The sequence below is a fragment of the Oncorhynchus mykiss genome, chromosome 1 (genome assembly GCF_013265735.2).
Source record: "Oncorhynchus mykiss isolate Arlee chromosome 1, USDA_OmykA_1.1, whole genome shotgun sequence".
Classification (NCBI taxonomy): Eukaryota; Metazoa; Chordata; class Actinopteri; order Salmoniformes; family Salmonidae; genus Oncorhynchus; species Oncorhynchus mykiss.
The window spans coordinates 83,798,355-83,819,561 of record NC_048565.1 but is presented as its reverse complement, the minus strand read 5'-3'; the positions used below and the strand labels follow the sequence as shown (position 1 = coordinate 83,819,561).

The window sequence follows — 21,207 nt, the reverse complement described above, 5'->3', positions numbered from 1 at the left end:
ATACCTGGTGCTAGGAGACTACCCTGTTAATACCTGGTGCTAGGAGACAATACCCTGTTAATACCTGGTGCTACGAGACAGTACCCTGCTAATGCCTGGTGCTACGAGACAGTACCCTGCTAATGCCTGGTGCTAGGAGACAATACCCTGTTAATACCTGGTGCTAGGAGACAATACCCTGTTAATACCTGGTGCTAGGAGACAATACCCTGTTAATACCTGGTGCTAGGAGACAGTAACCTGTTAATACCTGGTGCTAGGAGACAATAGCCCTGTTAATACCTGGTGCTAGTAGACAATACCATGTTAATACCTGGTGCTAGGAGACAATAGCCCTGTTAATACCTGGTGCTAGGAGACAATACCCTGTTAATACCTGGTGCTAGGAGACAATACCCTGTTAATACCTGGTGCTAGGAGACAGTAACCTGTTAATACCTGGTGCTAGGAGACAATACCCTGTTAATACCTGGTGCTAGGAGACAATACCCTGTTAATACCTGGTGCTAGGATGCATCCTGATCATGACTACATTTTCAGATATGTGTTGATGGTTAAAATCTTCATTGTTTACTGATTTTGATCAGATCTGTTGTAAACAGACAAAATCAGGATGGACGCATGTTAGCAGCAGAATGGTGCTATAGTGTGTAGGCCGTTATAACTGTGTGTGTGTGTAGGAACGCTGCAAGGTTTCTCCTGTGTACTTAACTTAAAAGACAGAGCTCTGCCAAAGTCAGTAAAACAGGATGTCAACATATCTCAACGGCGTCCGAATTCTAGCCGTTCCTGAGATATACTGTGGGTTGGGGTCAACCCTGATACTGTATAAGGAATGTTGCAAGGCAGGGGAGTTTGTTGCGTTCACAAAAACATCCCCCTTGCCTCACTCATAAGTGGCAAGATGTGGAAACAAGCACCGATGTCTCTTCACACTCGCTCAACTGTCTGAGGAAATGTGCAAACACAACGTAAAAAACAAAAGCATACCTCTGGAACAGTTAAGTGTTCTTAGAAGACAGGTGTGACTCATATCAGTGGTGTTAAGTTCAGACAGTAGTCATTGTGGGGTGTTGCCAGGCGTTGGCTCCCAGGCGGTATTTGCGTAAGGACAGGTGTGTACTGTAGATCAACAGGCAACTCAGGTGGTTTGAACCAGAGATGTTTGGGAAACCTCGTCATACTGTTGTTGACTCTAGCCTTGGACTGATAGCTGTATGAATGTAGGGGGCTTGGAAGGAATAAGGACTTGGGTGTGTGCACTGATTGAGGATTACTTGATGTTATTTTGCCTGCTATGTACAAAGGGTGCATTATAGAAACATATTTTAGTACAGATTATGGTTATGCAGTATCATGTTGATCTGGTTCACGAGTCTCATTTAGGCAACTAAGAATTTGACTATCTTGAAAAAAAAAGGTGCATCTGAAAATACCCTTTAACTCACCACTGAATTCTAAACGAGCCCCTAGTACCTAGGGACTTGTTTAGATGGGTGTGTAAGCAATATGGCAACGATGAAATCCACCCGGGAAATCATACTAAATCCAATCCTTGGAGAGCTACAAGGAGGGGCTAAGGATTTCAACACAGAGCAACTGTCAATACTGGGTGTGTTTCAGATACACAGATTCTGAGCATTTTATAGGAAGATTATGACGTTCATACAGGAAGACGTTCATACAGTAGGGTTCCTAAGATGTTATTAAACACTTCTCCAGACTTTGTCAAGATCTGATGACCTATTCAGAGCTGATCGGTGCATTATCTGCATATTGAACACACCACTGTAACCCTATAGAAAGTGATGACCTATTCAGAGCTGATCGGTGCATTATCTGCATATTGAACACACCACTGTAACCCTATAGAAAGTGATGACCTATTCAGAGCTGATCGGTGCATTATCTGCATATTGAACACACCACTGTAACCCTATAGAAAGTGATGACCTATTCAGAGCTGATCGGTGCATTATCGGCATATTGAACACACCACTGTAACCCTACAGAAAGTGACGCTAAACTGACAACACAGGAAAGGAGACGGCGTGGTTCTGGTTTTAATGCAAAGCACTTAACCTTTACTTGAAAGAAGGTAATATACATTAAGATACATTATGAGCAAAATCATTTAACGATGGATAGAGAGGAAGATATCCTTTCTTCTCCACTCGCACCAGCCCCAGAGAGTAGTGCGAAATGTTACAGGAAGAAAACGGTGAGAAGCAGACCTAAAACTTGTCCAGGCATCTTTACTTGCTATGATACACTGTAAAAAAGGTTCTATATTAAGCAGTAGTCCATGTCATTAACATCCTCAATAACAAAAAAAAAAAAAAAAAATAGTGTAGAGAAATTTAGTTTTTTTTAATGGTTGCCCTCCAACTAAGTAGTTTAACCTCAAATGGATATAATCATAAATAAATAGGGAAAGGGGGGAGAAAAAAAGTTTTACAAGCAAACAATCCTCAATCCCAGCATGGCTGGAACTTCGTGGTCTTTCTTCCAAAATGTTCACACTTAAGACCGTGTGACCACTACTATTCTTTACAAACGTTTTTCTTTTTTGATACTGTTGTCTTTTCTGTAGCAGATGCATCTGCAATCCCTTATCATGCTAAACACCTCCAGGTAAAGCAGGTTAAAATGCTGGCTACCCTTTAAAATCTGAGTAAATTAATCTGGTATTTTTTCCTATCCTGGGTGGTTGGTGAGAAACGCTTTTCATAACAGAAAGTGGTAAACTCTGCATGAGAAAAGGAATTGGGTTTACAGCAGAGGAAGGTGTTTTTAACCAGGCCTTAAACATCTTCTCCCAGCTACACGAGTAGGGGGAAGCCACTGGCATTATTATTCACATATACTCACCAATTCTAAAATTAAGTCATTTATTTAAGATCTTCTAGCTCAAATCCCAACAGCTTCAGCTGTTCTCCTTTTCTTCTGTACAAGATACGTCATTTAGCCAGCCGGACAATCAGGTGTCAGGGAGGCGGCCCTAACTTTGTACACGTTTGAACAATTCTCTCGTCTGTAAAGAGGAAGGACACTAACAGTAGTTGACAACTGAAAAGTATGAATGTGTTGGTGATGCAGTGAGCTGGGACGATAAACTGAAAAGTATCAACACTGACCACTTATTGTGGACATTTGGCTGATATCGTTCATTACCCATAGGACCCTACTAGAGAAATGTGAAGTTCCAAATGAAATAAATTAGCTAATTAACTATTAATGGGACAATTGATAGCAACAACATTCAAAGTAGTAGTAGTAGTAGTAGTTGTAGGGGTAATATAAAAAATAACTGTGGTGCACATTAATGTTATAAACTTATCATTCAATTTATCGTGATAATTCAGTCAATTTATCGTGATATGGATTTTGGTCCATATCGCCCAGCTCTAGTGGGTTTGTAGTTGAGTTGGGGGTGGGTGTTGTTGATCAGACTGAGTACATGTTCTTTGTGGTGGAACCACTCTTGCTAGACGTGTCGTCATGCGACTGGTAGCCAATCAGGAGCTTGATGGGGATACTCAGGCGCTCTTTATACTGTTGTCTGGAGAGAGAGAGAGAGATGAGAGAAAAAGAGGGAATGATGAATAGGTTCTCATTACAGTCTTACACGAATTGTCGCCACCTAGTGGTGAGCTAGAAACATTGCAGTGATGTAGGAGTATACAAACACATACTCAAATATATATATATGTAAATATATATATATATATACACACACACAAACACACATACATGCACACACACACACGTATACATACAACTAGCTACCTTTCTTTTTACATGTATTTTGGGATTCCACCCTGCAAATGTAATTTGCCTGAAGACATGCCATTTTATTTTTATATTTAATAAAACCAGAAGTAGCATGTCGTTATTTTTTAAACGTGTGCTTTTCTCCTCTAGCCCACCTGGTGTTCAACCGTCCCAAGTTTTCCCATGTCACCCGATGATTTTACTACTGGCACGGCTCCAAGGCTTGGGCCATAGATTTGTTTATATCACCCCTCTCCTCCGTACACTCCACTGGCTTCCAGTCGAAGCTCGCATCCACTACAAGACTGGAGCTTGCCTATGGAACAGCAAGGGGCACTGCCCCTCCCTACCATCAGGGTATGCTCAAACCCTACACCAACCCAAGCACTCCGTTCTGCCACCTCTGGTCTCTTGGCTCTCTCACCCGGTTTGTTATCTTAAGAAGAACACACTGTAGGTCACTCTGGGTAAGAGTGTCTGCTAAATGACTGAAAAGTAAATGTTAATTCAACACCTGTTTCAAAGGGGGTGTGGCTGAATTAAAGAACCCTCTTCTGCGTAGATACACTTGAGAATCTTCCACTGGAGAAGGCAATTGAGGATAGGATGAATTTCCAAACTGCCACACGCCTACATTTGGTGACGGTGGAGTAGAGGACGGACTTTTACCCAATGGACAAAAGGAAAGAGATGTGAACCTACCCTATCGCCACGATGGCTTCCTTGTTCTGACAGTTCCCAGTCCAGATGGATATTTTATCTCCCTTGGGTCTGACGTTGACCACCGCTCCACACACGTCTTCACTGGCCTCGTCAAACGACTCGCCAATTAAACACAACAGCTGCAACACACACAAATCAAGTACACGATACTCGAGATTAAATAACGTTATTTACCCGTTAATTCACTGTCCAGCAACCCATCCTTAACAGAAGATTATTCAATACTCTGGTAGTAGAGTCATGAAGAGTTACAGGAGGGTTGTGTTCATCAAAGAGAGGAAAACTGACTGAAAGATGGAGGCTATACCTGGACCATTGCAATGTTTTTGTTGTGCCCTAATGAATACTACACAGCCCAGGGTCAAATTCATTAGGGTACACGACTGGAAACATTCAAAAACATTTTGCAATGGAAAACAAAAATGAGCCTTTCCTTCGGTCCCGTTTGCTGCCAAATGAACAGGACCCAGGTTCAGGGTTAATGATACTTACTGTCTCCATCCAGTAGCGGTCAAGGTCGATTTGTCTCTGCTGTTTGCTGAGGGTCATCAGCCACCTCCCACCCAGCTTGTTCTTGTCATCCTCCCACATAGGCTTCACCCCATCCTGACACACAGTGGTGGAGGAATGTTAGCTCACAACTTGAACCCCAACGTACACCCTGGGTCTGTATTCATGAAGCGTATTACAGTATCTAGGATCAGTTAAGCATTTTAGACCATAATGAAAAACATTAAAAGGATAAGGGGGACCTGATCCTAGATCAGGGTTTCCCAAACTCTGTTCTGGCCCCCCAGGGTGCATGTTTTTGCGAAAGAACGACACAACCGATTTAAACAATCAACTAATCATCAAGCGTTGATCATTTAAATCAGCTGTCCAGTGTTAGGGCAAAAACAAAAATGGGCACCCCCCCTTGGGGTCCCGAGGGCCAAGTTCGGGAAACACTGTCCTAGATCATCAGTCCTACTCAGAGGGGCTTTATGTCTTAATTTAACATCCTTAACTTGACAACGTACAGAAGAGCAACATGTCCTCTGATAGGATACTGTTGGTTTCAGATGTCCACTTACCTTAAATAAGCAGTAGTCACAGCCGAAGCCTAACTTACTGGGCTGCTGTATGTGGTTATATAATCTACAACACACAACCAAGAGGCACACTTAAACACAGGCCTACAGATAAATTCATATTAGACACTGATTATAAAATGATAGTGAGACAATAGATAGTTCCATGCCATTCTCCATTTTGATTTTGGAGAGAAGTCATGAGGCACAACATTCAGGGCACAGATAGCATACATGGCATAGAACTGCCAGTTAAAATGTCCATTCTGTAGAATTCATTTCTAGCTGCAAATTAACATTCTGCTCTGCTAAACAGGAAATGGTCCCTTTTTTCAACACTGATTGTCATGATGATGCCATAGGATGGAGAGGTAGAATAAGGGGTGGTGATGTGGATTAGGAGGGAGGAGGAGGAAGAGTAGCAGAGAGAAAGAGGGAGAGGAAGAGTACTCACGCCCAGAAGTCTTCCACTGTGTCAAATTTTGCGATGAGACGGAGGTTCTCTGTCCAGCTTTTGCTCTTGTCATTTTTGAAATACCACAGGGCCCATCTGAAGTGAGAGGACACAGTCAGAGATTCCCCATCGCACTCCCCGGTCCACACAGACAGAGGCTTCTATTTGACTTTAGTGGGCAAATCTTACCATCTGCAACTACCAGAGTGACCAGTCAATGTGTCGGTCTGCATATCAACAGCAGTAACAGTTATGGAAATGCATGAATTGATATACATCAGCCAAAGCAGGGCTAAATTCTAACATAACAGCAAATGTAATGAAGCGTCCAACAGCAGACCTACAATCAATGAAGCGTCCAACAGCAGACCTACAATCAACAGCAGACCAGCAGAGCAGACCAGCAGACCTACAATCAATGAAGCGTCCAACAGCAGACCTACAATCAATGAAGCGTCCAACAATCAATGACGCGTCCAACAATCAATGACGCGTCCAACAATCAATGACGCGTCCAACAATCAATGACGCGTCCAACAGGAGACCTACAATCAATGAAGCGTCCAACAGGAGACCTACAATCAATGACGCGTCCAACAGCAGACCTACAATCAATGACGCGTCCAACAATCAATGACGCGTCCAACAGGAGACCTACAATCAATGACGCGTCCAACAATCAATGACGCGTCCAACAATCAATGACGCGTCCAACAATCAATGACGCGTCCAACAGGAGACCTACAATCAATGAAGCGTCCAACAGCAGACCTACAATCAATGAAGCGTCCAACAGGAGACCTACAATCAATGAAGCGTCCAACAGGAGACCTACAATCAATGAAGCGTCCAACAGCAGACCTACAATCAATGAAGCGTCCAACAATCAATGACGCGTCCAACAGGAGACCTACAATCAATGAAGCGTCCAACAGCAGACCTACAATCAATGAAGCGTCCAACAGGAGACCTACAATCAATGAAGCGTCCAACAGCAGACCTACAATCAATGAAGCGTCCAACAATCAATGAAGCGTCCAACAGCAGACCTACAATCAATGAAGCGTCCAACAGCAGACCTACAATCAATGACGCGTCCAACAGCAGACCTACAATCAATGACGCGTCCAACAATCAAGGACGCGTCCAACAGCAGACCTACAATCAATGAAGCGTCCAACAGCAGACCTACAATCAATGAAGCGTCCAACAATCAAGGACGCGTCCAACAGCAGACCTACAATCAATGACGCGTCCAACAGCAGACCTACAATCAATGAAGCGTCCAACAGCAGACCTACAATCAATGACGCGTCCAACAGCAGACCTACAATCAATGAAGCGTCCAACAGCAGACCTACAATCAATGAAGCGTCCAACAGCAGACCTACAATCAATGAAGCGTCCAACAGCAGACCTACAATCAATGAAGCGTCCAACAATCAAGGACGCGTCCAACAGCAGACCTACAATCAATGACGCGTCCAACAATCAATGACGCATCCAACAGTCCGTGCCACACAACGTACAGCAAATAAACTATAAAGATTTCCATAGCAACTACTTAACGGGTAGGATAAGGAAGGTTAAGGTATGGAAGGTTGATGTCATGTTGCTCTGCCTATAAAAATCCATTCTTAAATGGAAGAAGTTTGGAACCACAAAGACCCTTCCTAGAGCTGGCCACCCGGCCAAACTGAGCAATCTGGGGAGAAGGGCCTTGGTCAGGGAGGTGATCAAGAACCCAATGGTCACTCTGACAGAGCTCAAAAGTTCCTCTGTGGAGATGGGAGAACCTTCCAGAAGGACAACCATCTCTGCAGCTGGCCTTTATGGTAGTGACCAGACAGAAGCCACTCCTCAGTAAAAGGCACATAACAGCCCACTTAGAGTTTGCCAAAAGGCACCTAAGCCCCTCAGACCATGACAAACAAGATTTTCTGCTCTAATGAAATCAAGATCAAACTTTTTCGCCTGAAAGCCAAACGGCATGTCTGGAGGAAACCTGGAACCATCCCTACGGTGAAGCATGGTGGTGGCAGTATCATGCTGTGTTGATGTTTTTCAGCAGCAGGGACTAGGAAACTAGACAAGATTGAGGGAAAGATGAACGGAGCAAAGTACAGAGAGATTCTTGATAAAAACCTGTTCAAGAGCGCTCAGGATCTTAGACTGGGGCAAAGGTTCACCTTCCAACAGGACAACAACCCTAAGAACATAGCCAAGACAATGCAGGGATGGCTTCGGGACAAGTCTCTGAATGTCCTTGAGTGGTCCAGCCAGAGCCCGGACTTGAACCCGATCCAACATCTCTGGAGAGACATGATAATGGCTGTGCAGCGACACTCCCCATCCAACCTGATAGAGCTTGAGAGGATCTGCAGAGAATAATGGGAGAAACTCCCAAAATACAGGTGTGCCAAGCTTGTGGTGTCATACCCAAAAAGACTCGAGGCTGTAATCGCTGCCGAAGGTGTTTCAACAGGGTCTGAATACTTATGTAAATGTGATATTTCAGTTTTTTATTTGTTTATACATTTGCAAACATTTATAAAAAAATGTTCTGCTTTGTCATTATGGGGTATTGTGTGTAGATTGAGGGGGAGAAAACAATTTAATCCATTGTAGAATAATTCTGTAACGTAACAAAACATGGGAGTCAAGGGGTCTGAATACTTTCCCAATGCACTGTATGTTATTGCCTATGCATTCATTTCCCCATCGTGTACAACAGCAAGTGTAAGTAACATGCTTACACTAACATGTTGAACAGCAGAACCAGGCAGTTTTCCATTGTTCACCAGTCCTACCATTATTCTATCATCCCTTTCCCAGGAAGAGCATAGTGTTGTAGGGGAGGGAGGGATGGAGAGGTGGATAGGGCATGGCCTGAACCCTGTGCCCCCAGCCATACTAAATTTATACACATGCTTGGTCCCTTCCTTGGTCCCTTCCTGAAAAGTCCCCCGTGGTTAATTATCACACTGACTATCAGTAGAGAAGTAGGCTAGAGAGGAAGCACTCTAGTGTTGCCCGACTGAAACGTATGTTATAATTACACAACACCAGTGTTGAGACGAGAAAACACGTGGCGTGACTCGTCTGATGAACCAGGTTGAGGTCATAGAGATGTGTAAACAAAAACACTAATGTGTCAATTAATGTAAAGTGGTCTACACTACTGCTGTTGGGGTCCTGAAGAAAAGACAACACTAAAGGGATGTTGAGCCACGTACCCATAAACACAGTGTGTTGAAGTCCAGAACTCCCTACAACAGACTCCAGACTGTCTAGTCCCTAGCATCACCCAGAAAAACATCAACAGGAGGAAGAGGTTGCGCAAGGCTTGTTTTTTCTCTGGCGGTGGTGTAATGCCACTCCAAAGTTACATTCAGAGAGCTGAAAAGTACCAACTCCAAAACCGATGTAGATCAAAAAGAGGCTTATGTGGTGTGCGTGGCAGGAGTAGGCATGGCTGAATTTTAGAGAATCCCCCCCCCCCCATATCTTGGCAGTGTAGAATTTCCTGCAATTCTATGTATTTTTCCACGGCTAATGCGGTGCTTACACATAATAACAAAAATCAATCATTGTTTTTGGAATTTTCAAATCTCCCTGTCTATCTTTGATTTAGGTGATTGTTAGTTCTCAAAAAAAGGTACATTATCTTTCCTATATACTTTATATCTGGTTTTAGTTGTGTACGTTTTTTTATATTATACACTACCGGTCAAACGTTTCAGAACACCTACTCACTCAAAGGTTTTTCTTCATTTTTTATATTTCCACACTGTAGAATAATAACCACCAGCTGCATTAAGTACTGCAGTGAATCTCCTCCTCATGGACTGCACCAGATTTGCCAGTTCTTGCTATGAGATGTTACCCCACTCTTCCAAGGCACCTGCAAGTTCCCGGACATTTCTATGGGGAATGGCCCTAGCCCTCACCCTTCAATCCAACAGGTCCCAGATGTGCTCAATGGGATTGAGATCTGGGCTCTTCGCTGGCCATGGCAGAACACTGACATTCCTGTCTTGCAGGAAATCACTCACAGCACAAGCAGTATGGCTGGTGGAATAGTCATGCTGGAGGGTCATATCAGAATGAGCACCACATGAGGGAGGATGTCGTCTTCCCTGTAACGCACAGCGTTGAGATTGTCGTCATTGCAGGCAATCTCAGTCCGATGATGCTGTGACCCTCCACCTCCAAATTGATCCCGCTCCAGAGTACAGGCCTCGGTGTAACGCTCATTCCATTGACAATAAACGCGAACCCGACCATCACCCATGATGAGACAAAACCGCAACTCTTCAAAGAACACTTTCTGTCAGTCCTGTCTTGTGCCGCAACGGTGGGTTTGTGCCCATAGTCAACGTCGTTGCCGATGATGTCTGGTGAGGACCTGCCTTACAACAGGCCTACAAGCCCTCAGTCCAGCCTCTCTCAGCCTATTGTGGACAGCCTGAGCACTGATGGAGGGACTGTGCGTTCCTGGTGTAACTCGGCCAGTTGTTTCTGCCATCCTGTACCTGTCCCGCAGGTGTGATGTTCGGATGTACCGATCCTGTGCAGGTGTTGTTACACGTGGTCTGCCACTGCGAGGGCGATCAGCTGTCCGCCCCGTCTCCCTGTAGTGCGGTCTTAAGCGACTCTCAGTACGGACATTGCAATTTATTGCCCTGGCCACATCTGCAGTCCTCATGCCTCCTTGCAGCATGCCTAAGGCACGTTCACACAGATGAGCAGGGACCCTGGGCAACTTTTGGTGTTTTTCAGAGTCAGTAGAAAGGCCTCTTTAGCATCTTAAGTTTTCATAACTGTGACCTTAATTTCCTACCGTCTAAGCGTCTTAACAACCGTTCCACAGGTGCATGTTCATTAATAGTTTATGGTTCATTGAACAAGCATGGGAAACCGTGTTTAAACCCTTTACAATAAAGATCTGTTAAGTTATTTGGAATTTTATGAATTATCGTTGAAAGACTGTCCTGAAAAAAAGGACGTTTCTTTTTTGCTGAGTTTAGCAAGCAAAGAAGTATTAAACATTATCAAAATATTTTATATTTAAGATTCTTCAAATAGCCACCCTTTGCCTTGATGACAGTTTGGCACACTCTTGGCATTCTCTCAACCAGCTTCATGAGGTAGTCACCTGAAATGCATTTCAATTAACAGTTGTGCCTTCTTAAAAATTCCTTTGTGGAATTTCTTCCCTTCTTAATGCGTTTGAGCCAATCAGTTGTGTTGTGAGGGGGGTATCCAGAAGAACACCCTAGGTGGTAAAAGACCAAGTCCATATTATCACAAGAACAGCTCAAATAAGCAAAGAGAAACGATCCATCATTACTTTACAGTCCCTCCAGGATTTTGCAACATTTTTTTGTGATTTGTGGCCCCAAATATATATATATTTTTTTTACACATTAATTTCATATAAAACAACAAAAAGTAATGTGCTAGGCCGATTTTAAACAGAATACATAATACAAAAACCATTAGAAACATCTAAAGTACTCAATTTTATTTTTCGGAACAAACAGCTCTGTCAAAATCCATTCACACATTCACTCACATCTCTCCATCAGGCTTGGGGATTGCTACAAGATGCACTTCCCATTCCCACTCCCTCAAAAAAATAAAAAATACATTTGAGGATCGATTTGTATTCAAAATACTTCAGATTGTGATTTTTTCTGAAAGGGTTGCAATTTCATTTCAAAAAAATCCAGACAGATTGTAAAACTTAATACGGATCACAGAAGCACAGAGTTTAAACCAGCAAAGCTGACATATTGCACTTAGTGCTTTGAGCAGCACTCTCCACAGACAGACTGGGGAGAGCAGAGTGCCGACCACCCTACTAAAGCCAAGGTTAGACTGGAGAGAGCAGAGTGCCGACCACCCTACTAAAGCCAAGGTTAGACTGGGGAGAGCACAGAGTGCCGACCACCCTACTAAAGCCAAGGTCAGCGGTGTAAAAGTTTGAGGAAAACGCCACACCTTGATTCTTTCAGCGCTTGCCAGTCGTCCTTGCTACTACTTCAGTCATGGTGAACTGTCCTTGCTGTGGGAACTGTTCTGACATTCTCATATGCTTTGCTGATTCGAAGTGACTTGATTGGTGACTTTCTCTCGTTTCCAAAAAACATTTGGAAATTGTTGTGCACAGTTTTTAGCTGTTATTTTTGTTGGCAAATGAGATGGACTTCTGTTCATTGCACCGCCTGTCAGCCATCAACAATCACCTATCATCTTCGCACGTGAATAGACTGACAGCAAGGGGGATTGCTAACAGTGCAGTAAACCCGCTTTTGATTGGACCCTTTTACGTGCAAAAAGTGCGGGAATTTGTAAAAATTGCACCGTCTCACATAATATGCGCTGATTGGTTGATTTTGCATTGAATTATATGATTGCAGAATCCTGGAGAGACTGACTCTAAGGCATGAAAGTTAGTCAATATGGAAAATGTAGAGAACTTTTGAAAGTTTATTCAAGTGCAGTCGCAAAAAACATCAAGCGCTATGATGAAACTGGAGGACCACCACAGGAATGGAAGACCCAGAGTTACCTCTGCTGCAGAGGACAAGTTCATTAGAGTTACCAGCCTCATGGTCAAATTGCTGCAAAGAAACCACTACTTAAGGACACCAATAAGAAGAAAACACTTGTTTGGGCCAAGAAACACAAGCAATGGACAATTTGGAAATTTGTCCTTTGGTCTGGAGTCCAAATTTGAGATTTTTGGTTCCAACCGCTTGTCTTTGTGAGATACGGTGTGGGTGAACGGATGATCTCTGCATGTATATTTCCCACCGTGAAGCATGGAGGAGGTGGTGTTATGGTGTTTTGCTGGTGACACTGGCTGTGATTTATTTAGAATTCAAGGCATGTTTAACCAGCATGGCTATCACAGCATTCTGCAGCGATATGCCATCCCATCTTGTTTGGGCTTAGTGGGGCTATAATTTGTTTTTAAACAGGACAATGACCCAACACACCTCCAGGCTGTGTAAGGGCTATTTGACCAAGAAGGAGAGTGATGGAGTGCTGCATCAGATGACCTGGCCTCCACAATCCCCCGACATCAACCAAATTGAGATGGTTTGGGATATACACACACACACACACACACACTCATGTGTATACACACACACACACACACACATTCATGTGTATATACACACACACACACACACACATTCATGTGTATATACACACACACACATTCATATGTGTATATATACACACACAATCATATGTGTATATATACACACACAATCATATGTGTATATATACACACACACAATCATATGTGTATATATACACACACACAATCATATGTGTATATATACACACACACAATCATATGTGTATATATACACACACACAATCATGTGTATATATACACACACACAATCATGTGTATATATACACACACACAATCATGTGTATATACACACACACAATCATGTGTATATACACACACACAATCATGTGTATATACACACACACAATCATGTGTATATACACACACACAATCATGTGTATATACACACACACAATCATGTGTATATACACACACACAATCATGTGTATATACACACACACAATCATGTGTATATACACACACACAATCATGTGTATATACACACACACAATCATGTGTATATACACACACACACAATCATGTGTATATACACACACACAATCATGTGTATATACACACACACAATCATGTGTATATACACACACACAATCATGTGTATATACACACACAATCATGTGTATATACACACACAATCATGTGTATATATACACACACAATCATGTGTATATATACACACACAATCATGTGTATATACACACACAATCATGTGTATATACACACACACACACACACACATTCATGTGTATATATACACACACACACACACACATTCATGTGTATATACACACACACACAATCATGTGTATATATACACACACACAATCATGTGTATATACACACACACAATCATGTGTATATACACACACACAATCATGTGTATATACACACACACAATCATGTGTATATACACACACACAATCATGTGTATATACACACACACAATCATGTGTATATACACACACACAATCATGTGTATATATACACACACAATCATGTGTATATATACACACACAATCATGTGTATATATACACACACAATCATGTGTATATATACACACACAATCATGTGTATATACACACACAATCATGTGTATATACACACACACACACACATTCATGTGTATATATACACACACACACACACACACATTCATGTGTATATACACACACACACACATTCATGTGTATATATACACACACACTCATGTGTATATATACACACACACACACACACACACACACTCATGTGTATATACAGTGCCTTGCGAAAGTATTCGGCCCCCTTGAACTTTGCGACCTTTTGCCACATTTCAGGCTTCAAACATAAAGATATAAAACTGTATTTTTTTGTGAAGAATCAACAACAAGTGGGACACAATCATGAAGTGGAACGACATTTATTGGATATTTCAAACTTTTTTAACAAATCAAAAACTGAAAAATTGGGCGTGCAAAATTATTCAGCCCCCTTAAGTTAATACTTTGTAGCGCCACCTTTTGCTGCGATTACAGCTGTAAGTCGCTTGGGGTATGTCTCTATCAGTTTTGCACATCGAGAGACTGAAATTTTTTCCCATTCCTCCTTGCAAAACAGCTCGAGCTCAGTGAGGTTGGATGGAGAGCATTTGTGAACAGCAGTTTTCAGTTCTTTCCACAGATTCTCGATTGGATTCAGGTCTGGACTTTGACTTGGCCATTCTAACACCTGGATATGTTTATTTTTGAACCATTCCATTGTAGATTTTGCTTTATGTTTTGGATCATTGTCTTGTTGGAAGACAAATCTCCGTCCCAGTCTCAGGTCTTTTGCAGACTCTTCCAGAATGGTCCTGTATTTGGCTCCATCCATCTTCCCATCAATTTTAACCATCTTCCCTGTCCCTGCTGAAGAAAAGCAGGCCCAAACCATGATGCTGCCACCACCATGTTTGACAGTGGGGATGGTGTGTTCAGGGTGATGAGCTGTGTTGCTTTTACGCCAAAAAGTTCAATTTTGGTTTCATCTGACCAGAGCACCTTCTTCCACATGTTTGGTGTGTCTCCCAGGTGGCTTGTGGCAAACTTTAAACAACACTTTTTATAGATATCTTTAAGAAATGGCTTTCTTCTTGCCACTCTTCCATAAAGGCCAGATTTGTGCAATATACGACTGATTGTTGTCCTATGGACAGAGTCTCCCACCTCAGCTGTAGATCTCTGCAGTTCATCCAGAGTGATCATGGGCCTATTGGCTGCATCTCTGATCAGTCTTCTCCTTGTATGAACTGAAAGTTTAGAGGGACGGCCAGGTCTTGGTAGATTTGCAGTGGTCTGATACTCCTTCCATTTCAATATTTTCGCTTGCACAGTGCTCCTTGGGATGTATAAAGCTTGGGAAATATTTTGGTATCCAAATCCGTCTTTAAACTTCTTCACAACAGTATCTCGTACCTGCCTGGTGTGTTCCTTGTTCTTCATGATGCTCTCTGCGCTTTTTACGGACCTCTGAGACTATCACAGTGCAGGTGCATTTATACGGAGACTTGATTACACACAGGTGGATTGTATTTATCATCATTAGTCATTTAGGTCAACATTGGATCATTCAGAGATCCTCACTGAACTTCTGGAGAGAGTTTGCTGCACTGAAAGTAAAGGGGCTGAATAATTTTGCACGCCCAATTATTCAGTTTTTGATTTGTTAAAAAAGTTTGAAATATCCAATAAATGTCGTTCCACTTCATGATTGTGTCCCACTTGTTGTTGATTCTTCACAAAAAAATACAGTTTTATATCTTTATGTTTGAAGCCTGAAATGTGGCAAAAGGTCGCAAAGTTCAAGGGGGCCGAATACTTTCGCAAGGCACTGTACACCCACACACACTCATGTGTATATACACCCACACACACTCATGTGTATATACACCCACACACACTCATGTGTATATACACACACTCATGTGTATATACACACACACACACACGTATATACACACACACACACACACGCGTGTATACACACACACACGCGTGTATACACACACACACTCACGCGTGTATACACACACACTCACACGTGTGTATACACACACTCACACACGTGTGTATACACACACTCACACGTGTGTATACACACACACTCACACGTGTGTATACACACACACTCACACGTGTGTATACACACACACTCACACGTGTGTATACACACACACTCACACGTGTGTATACACACACACTCACACGTGTGTATACACACACACTCACACGTGTGTATACACACACACGTGTGTATACACACACACGTGTGTATACACACACACTCACGTGTGTATACACACACACGTGTGTATACACACACACTCACGTGTGTATACACACACACTCACGTGTGTATACACACACACTCACGTGTGTATACACACACACTCACGTGTGTATACACACACACTCACGTGTGTATACACACACACTCACGTGTGTATACACACACACTCACGTGTGTATACACACACACTCACGTGTGTATACACACACACTCACGTGTGTATACACACACACTCACGTGTGTACACACACACTCACGTGTGTACACACACACTCACGTGTGTGTACACACACACACTCGTGTGTGTATACACACACACTCGTGTGTGTATACACACACACACACTCGTGTGTGTATACACACACACACACACTCGTGTGTGTACACACTCGTGTGTGTACACACACACACTCGTGTGTGTATACACACACACACACACTCATGTGTGTATACACACACACACACACTCATGTGTGTATACACACACACACACTCATGTGTGTATACACTCATGTGTGTATACACTCATGTGTGTATACACTCATGTGTGTATACACTCATGTGTGTATACACTCATGTGTGTATACACTCATGTGTGTATACACACACACACTCATGTGTGTATACACACACACACTCATGTGTGTATACACACACACACTCATGTGTGTATACACACACACACTCATGTGTGTATACACACACACACTCATGTGTGTATACACACACACACTCATGTGTGTATACACACACACACTCATGTGTGTATACACACACACACTCATGTGTGTATACACACACACACACTCATGTGTGTATACACACACACACACTCATGTGTGTATACACACACACACACTCATGTGTGTATACACACACACTCATGTGTGTATACACACACACTCATGTGTGTATACACACACACACACACTCATGTGTGTATACACACACACACACACTCATGTGTGTATACACACACACTCATGTGTGTATACACACACACACACACTCATGTGTGTATACACACACACACACACACTCATGTGTGTATACACACACACACACACACTCATGTGTGTATACACACACACACACACTCATGTGTGTATACACACACACACACACTCATGTGTGTATACACACACACACACACTCATGTGTGTATACACACACACACACACTCATGTGTGTATACACACACACACACACTCATGTGTGTATACACACACACACACACTCATGTGTGTATACACACACACACTCATGTGTGTATACACACACACACTCATGTGTGTATACACACACACACTCATGTGTGTATACACACACACACTCATGTGTGTATACACACACACACACTCATGTGTGTATACACACACACACACACTCATGTGTGTATACACACACACACACTCATGTGTATATACACACACACACACACTCATGTATATACACACACACACACACACGTGTATATATACACACACACACACACACACACACACGTGTATATATATACACACACACGTGTATATATAAACACACACACGTGTATATATAAACACACAAACACCCATATAAAACACTGTGAACATAGGTGGCCCTAAATAATGCTTAGGCGGCCTGACCAAGGATGTCAATGGCAGAAAAATCCCTGCGAATAGAATCTGAAATCCACTGGTCTAGGATCAAGTTTTTCAAACAGGAAAAAGACCAGAACTATGGAGTTTTAAAGCATCAGAATGGCCCAGAATCTGTGGTTAGGGAGGGACCGCATCCACCTGAGGCAGGGACAGGACAGACAGAAAGGTCTAGAGTGGGTCTACTGAGGCAGTGTTTTATGTCAGCAGTTCTACCCGGTCCGATGTACTGCCTACAGTAGTCTATGGCCTGGTTCCCTATTCAAAAGACAGCCACTCGATTGGATGTGCTACAACAGACAAAAGTGATGACATCACAATGTCAAATCTGTAGAGAGCAAGTTTGATCAGCTTTGTTCTTCATCTAGGGTTAGGGATAAAGCTAGCTGTGAGCATGTGAATGGAAATATTTTAGGAAGCACCAAAGCGTTTTGGCCTAGTGAGCGTGACCCTAGTATCCCCATCTGGGTTATGTTAATTTAGGCACACAATAACAACACGTTTTAAAAGGTTTTGCAACTCTTAAAAAACGACTTAGTTTCTTATTGGACAAGTCCAGTTCTGATTGTCATTTCCCTTCTGTTTGGTATCTAATGAAGGAACATGACCCTGGGGTTTATTCACTAGGAACAAAACGGAAGCCAAAGAACGAAAGAGGGAGGGACCTACCTGAAATTGTTCAATAGAAACTCTTGTTTTTGTTGCAGTACCTCAGGGATGTAATCATTAGTCCAAACAATTGCGTTTTGCAACGAGTTTCTATTGGACAAATTCAGGTAGGTCCCTCCCCGTTTCCACCCCCCTCGGTTTCCCCCTAATGAATATACTCCTGGTGTCAACGCTGAGCAGCAGATGTGTTATAATCAGCAGCCAGTTGTCAGCAAAGTGGAAATATTGTACCAAACAAGCACTGCTTCCAGCCCAAACATCTACAGGACAGACATAGTCACATACAAGTCTTACACAGCACCCGGGTCAGAGAGAAAGTCTCAGCTATTTGGTGGAGGTTCCACTGTAGTGAGTCATGGGCTACAGTGGCAGAGTAAGGAGCCCCTCTCTGTATTGACCTATGGTGAATAATATGGCAGGCAGAGTAGATTCACAGAGGAGACATCTTTTCTAATCCTATCTGTTATGCTATATAAAGCTGGTATTCTGCAAAGTAATAGCCTATGTTTCAGGCTACCTGTGTTACTGATTGTTGCATGTGCTGACTACCACACAAAAAGTTGTCTCATTTACTAATTGTAATGCACAAAAGCAGACAGACACACTGTACCCATACTTGTTTTGCAGGGGGTGTTTGATGTACTGCTCGGAATCAGTGACCAAAGGTGGTGCAGTGGGGATTACTTCAGGTTGGGGCTCTTCTGTTTCAGGTGCATTCTGGATGGGATGACACAGCAAAAACATTCATCAGTACAATATTAGCTGTTTGCAGGAAATCTGACATCTTTAGACCCATCCTGCCAATAGCTCCTAACATACACAATCATATCAATATCAAGGATAATGGAAACTAACCGGGGCAGCAGGTAGCCTAGTGGTTAAAGCTTTGGGCCAGTAACTGAAAAGTTGCTAGATGGAATCCACAAGCTGACAAGGTAAAAATCTGTCATTCTGCTCCTGAACAAGTCTTAACTGACTTGCCTAGTTAAACAAAGGTTACATTTAATAAAACTACTACAGACACTAAAACAATACTACATGTATTCTATCCATGTCGGATTACATTTTAACGTTTTGAATAAAGACAAAACTAGGATTTCTGCCATTTCTACTACTGAATGATACATACAATGCCTCTACATGTCTACTGAATATCTACCAACATCTCTGTAGAAGATGCTGAAGATCTAGACTTCCACTATTGAAAGATCTAGAAAAAGGTGATGTGAGGTGACAATGGCTAGCCGGCTCTGTTTTGTCAACGTGGTTAGCTAGCTAGCTACGTTTTCTGTTCACCTGAGACTAAGCCAAACGTTTGTGTAGTTAGCCATTACTAATAGCTACTAGAGAGCCACATGTGATTGAAACTCTACCTACTACTCTGTAGCTAACTCCTAAGTAGTTAGCTAGACCGTCCATATGCTTCATCTCTGATTCATTGATTCGCCGCAAGTCATGCGCCTGCTGGATGGGGCTGATTCCAAGATATCCAGTATACTGAAGTAGTTAGCTGACTCACTCACTAGTACGTTAACTAGCCAACTAAATCACTTTTAACGTTAACTTCTACAGTTGCTAGTTAGCTAATTCAATAACGTCAGATTGTCGTATAGCTAATTGGGAACAATTTAGCTAGCTGACTAGTTACAACTAGTAATTCATTCAATTTGGCCCCAAAACAGGTTCATTTGTGCAAAATATGTGCAGATTCAAATGAGCAAGCCCCATGGCAGCAAGTTAGTTAACGTTAGCCATCAGGCTAGCTAGCTATAGTTAGCAAGGTAACGTAAAATCTAGCTAACACAGCACAGACACACGTGTCTAGATGTCACCTTTTTTATCGTGTAAATAAAAACCAATCACAAATACGATCAATAGTTTTGAAGGGACACAGTAACAGTGTAATATATTGTATTGACTCAATGAACCAAGTATTAACTACCTAGCTATGTCCAGTCACTCCCTGCCAACAGTCTCCAATGCCACCCCCTAAATCCATCGCTAGCATTGCTGAGCATGTTGGAACCAGACACCCACACTTTCACAGATCCTGGAGCAAAATATTCCGTTAAAACCTGGTAGATTTAAACCCTATAAGATGAAACTTAACCAAATAAAAAAAGGATGGGTTCTACATTCAGTTTTTATTCGTGAAATGTCCACATACCTCGATCTCGCTTACCGGCTCCGAAGTCGCCATCTTGCCTGTAGAAATGATCCTGTCCGTTCGGAGCTGGTGCGTCACGAATCACTCAAAAATATACGGAAGCCTTTTTAGTTCAAGAGCATGTGAATGGCATAGCCCGCTATCCCTGACAGTAGACTTTTCGCACGCAGGTATATTATCACTATTTATTCCAACTATAATACTACAAATATTTAAGTCTCCACTACAC

General features: G+C 42.4%; 1 protein-coding gene across 2 annotated transcripts; it reads right to left on the bottom strand.

Annotated features, from left to right (window-relative positions):
* Window positions 1-2,045: 2,045 nt before the first annotated feature.
* On the bottom strand, window positions 2,046-21,131 carry LOC110530850 (eukaryotic translation initiation factor 4E). 2 transcript variants are annotated; one of them, XM_021614140.2, is made up of 7 exons: window positions 20,979-21,131; window positions 19,428-19,528; window positions 6,022-6,117; window positions 5,571-5,634; window positions 4,990-5,103; window positions 4,477-4,616; window positions 2,046-3,562 (listed from the first exon to the last, which is right to left on the bottom strand). In XM_021614140.2, the coding sequence occupies exons 1-7, from the start codon at window positions 21,009-21,011 to the stop codon at window positions 3,448-3,450; spliced, it is 663 nt and encodes a 220-aa protein (XP_021469815.2). In that variant the 5' UTR covers window positions 21,012-21,131; the 3' UTR covers window positions 2,046-3,447. The 2 variants fall into 2 exon arrangements, with proteins under 2 accessions (XP_021469815.2, XP_021469822.2); XM_021614147.2 differs by having other exon boundaries at window positions 20,994-21,026.
* Between the last annotated feature and the right edge of the window lie 76 nt (window positions 21,132-21,207).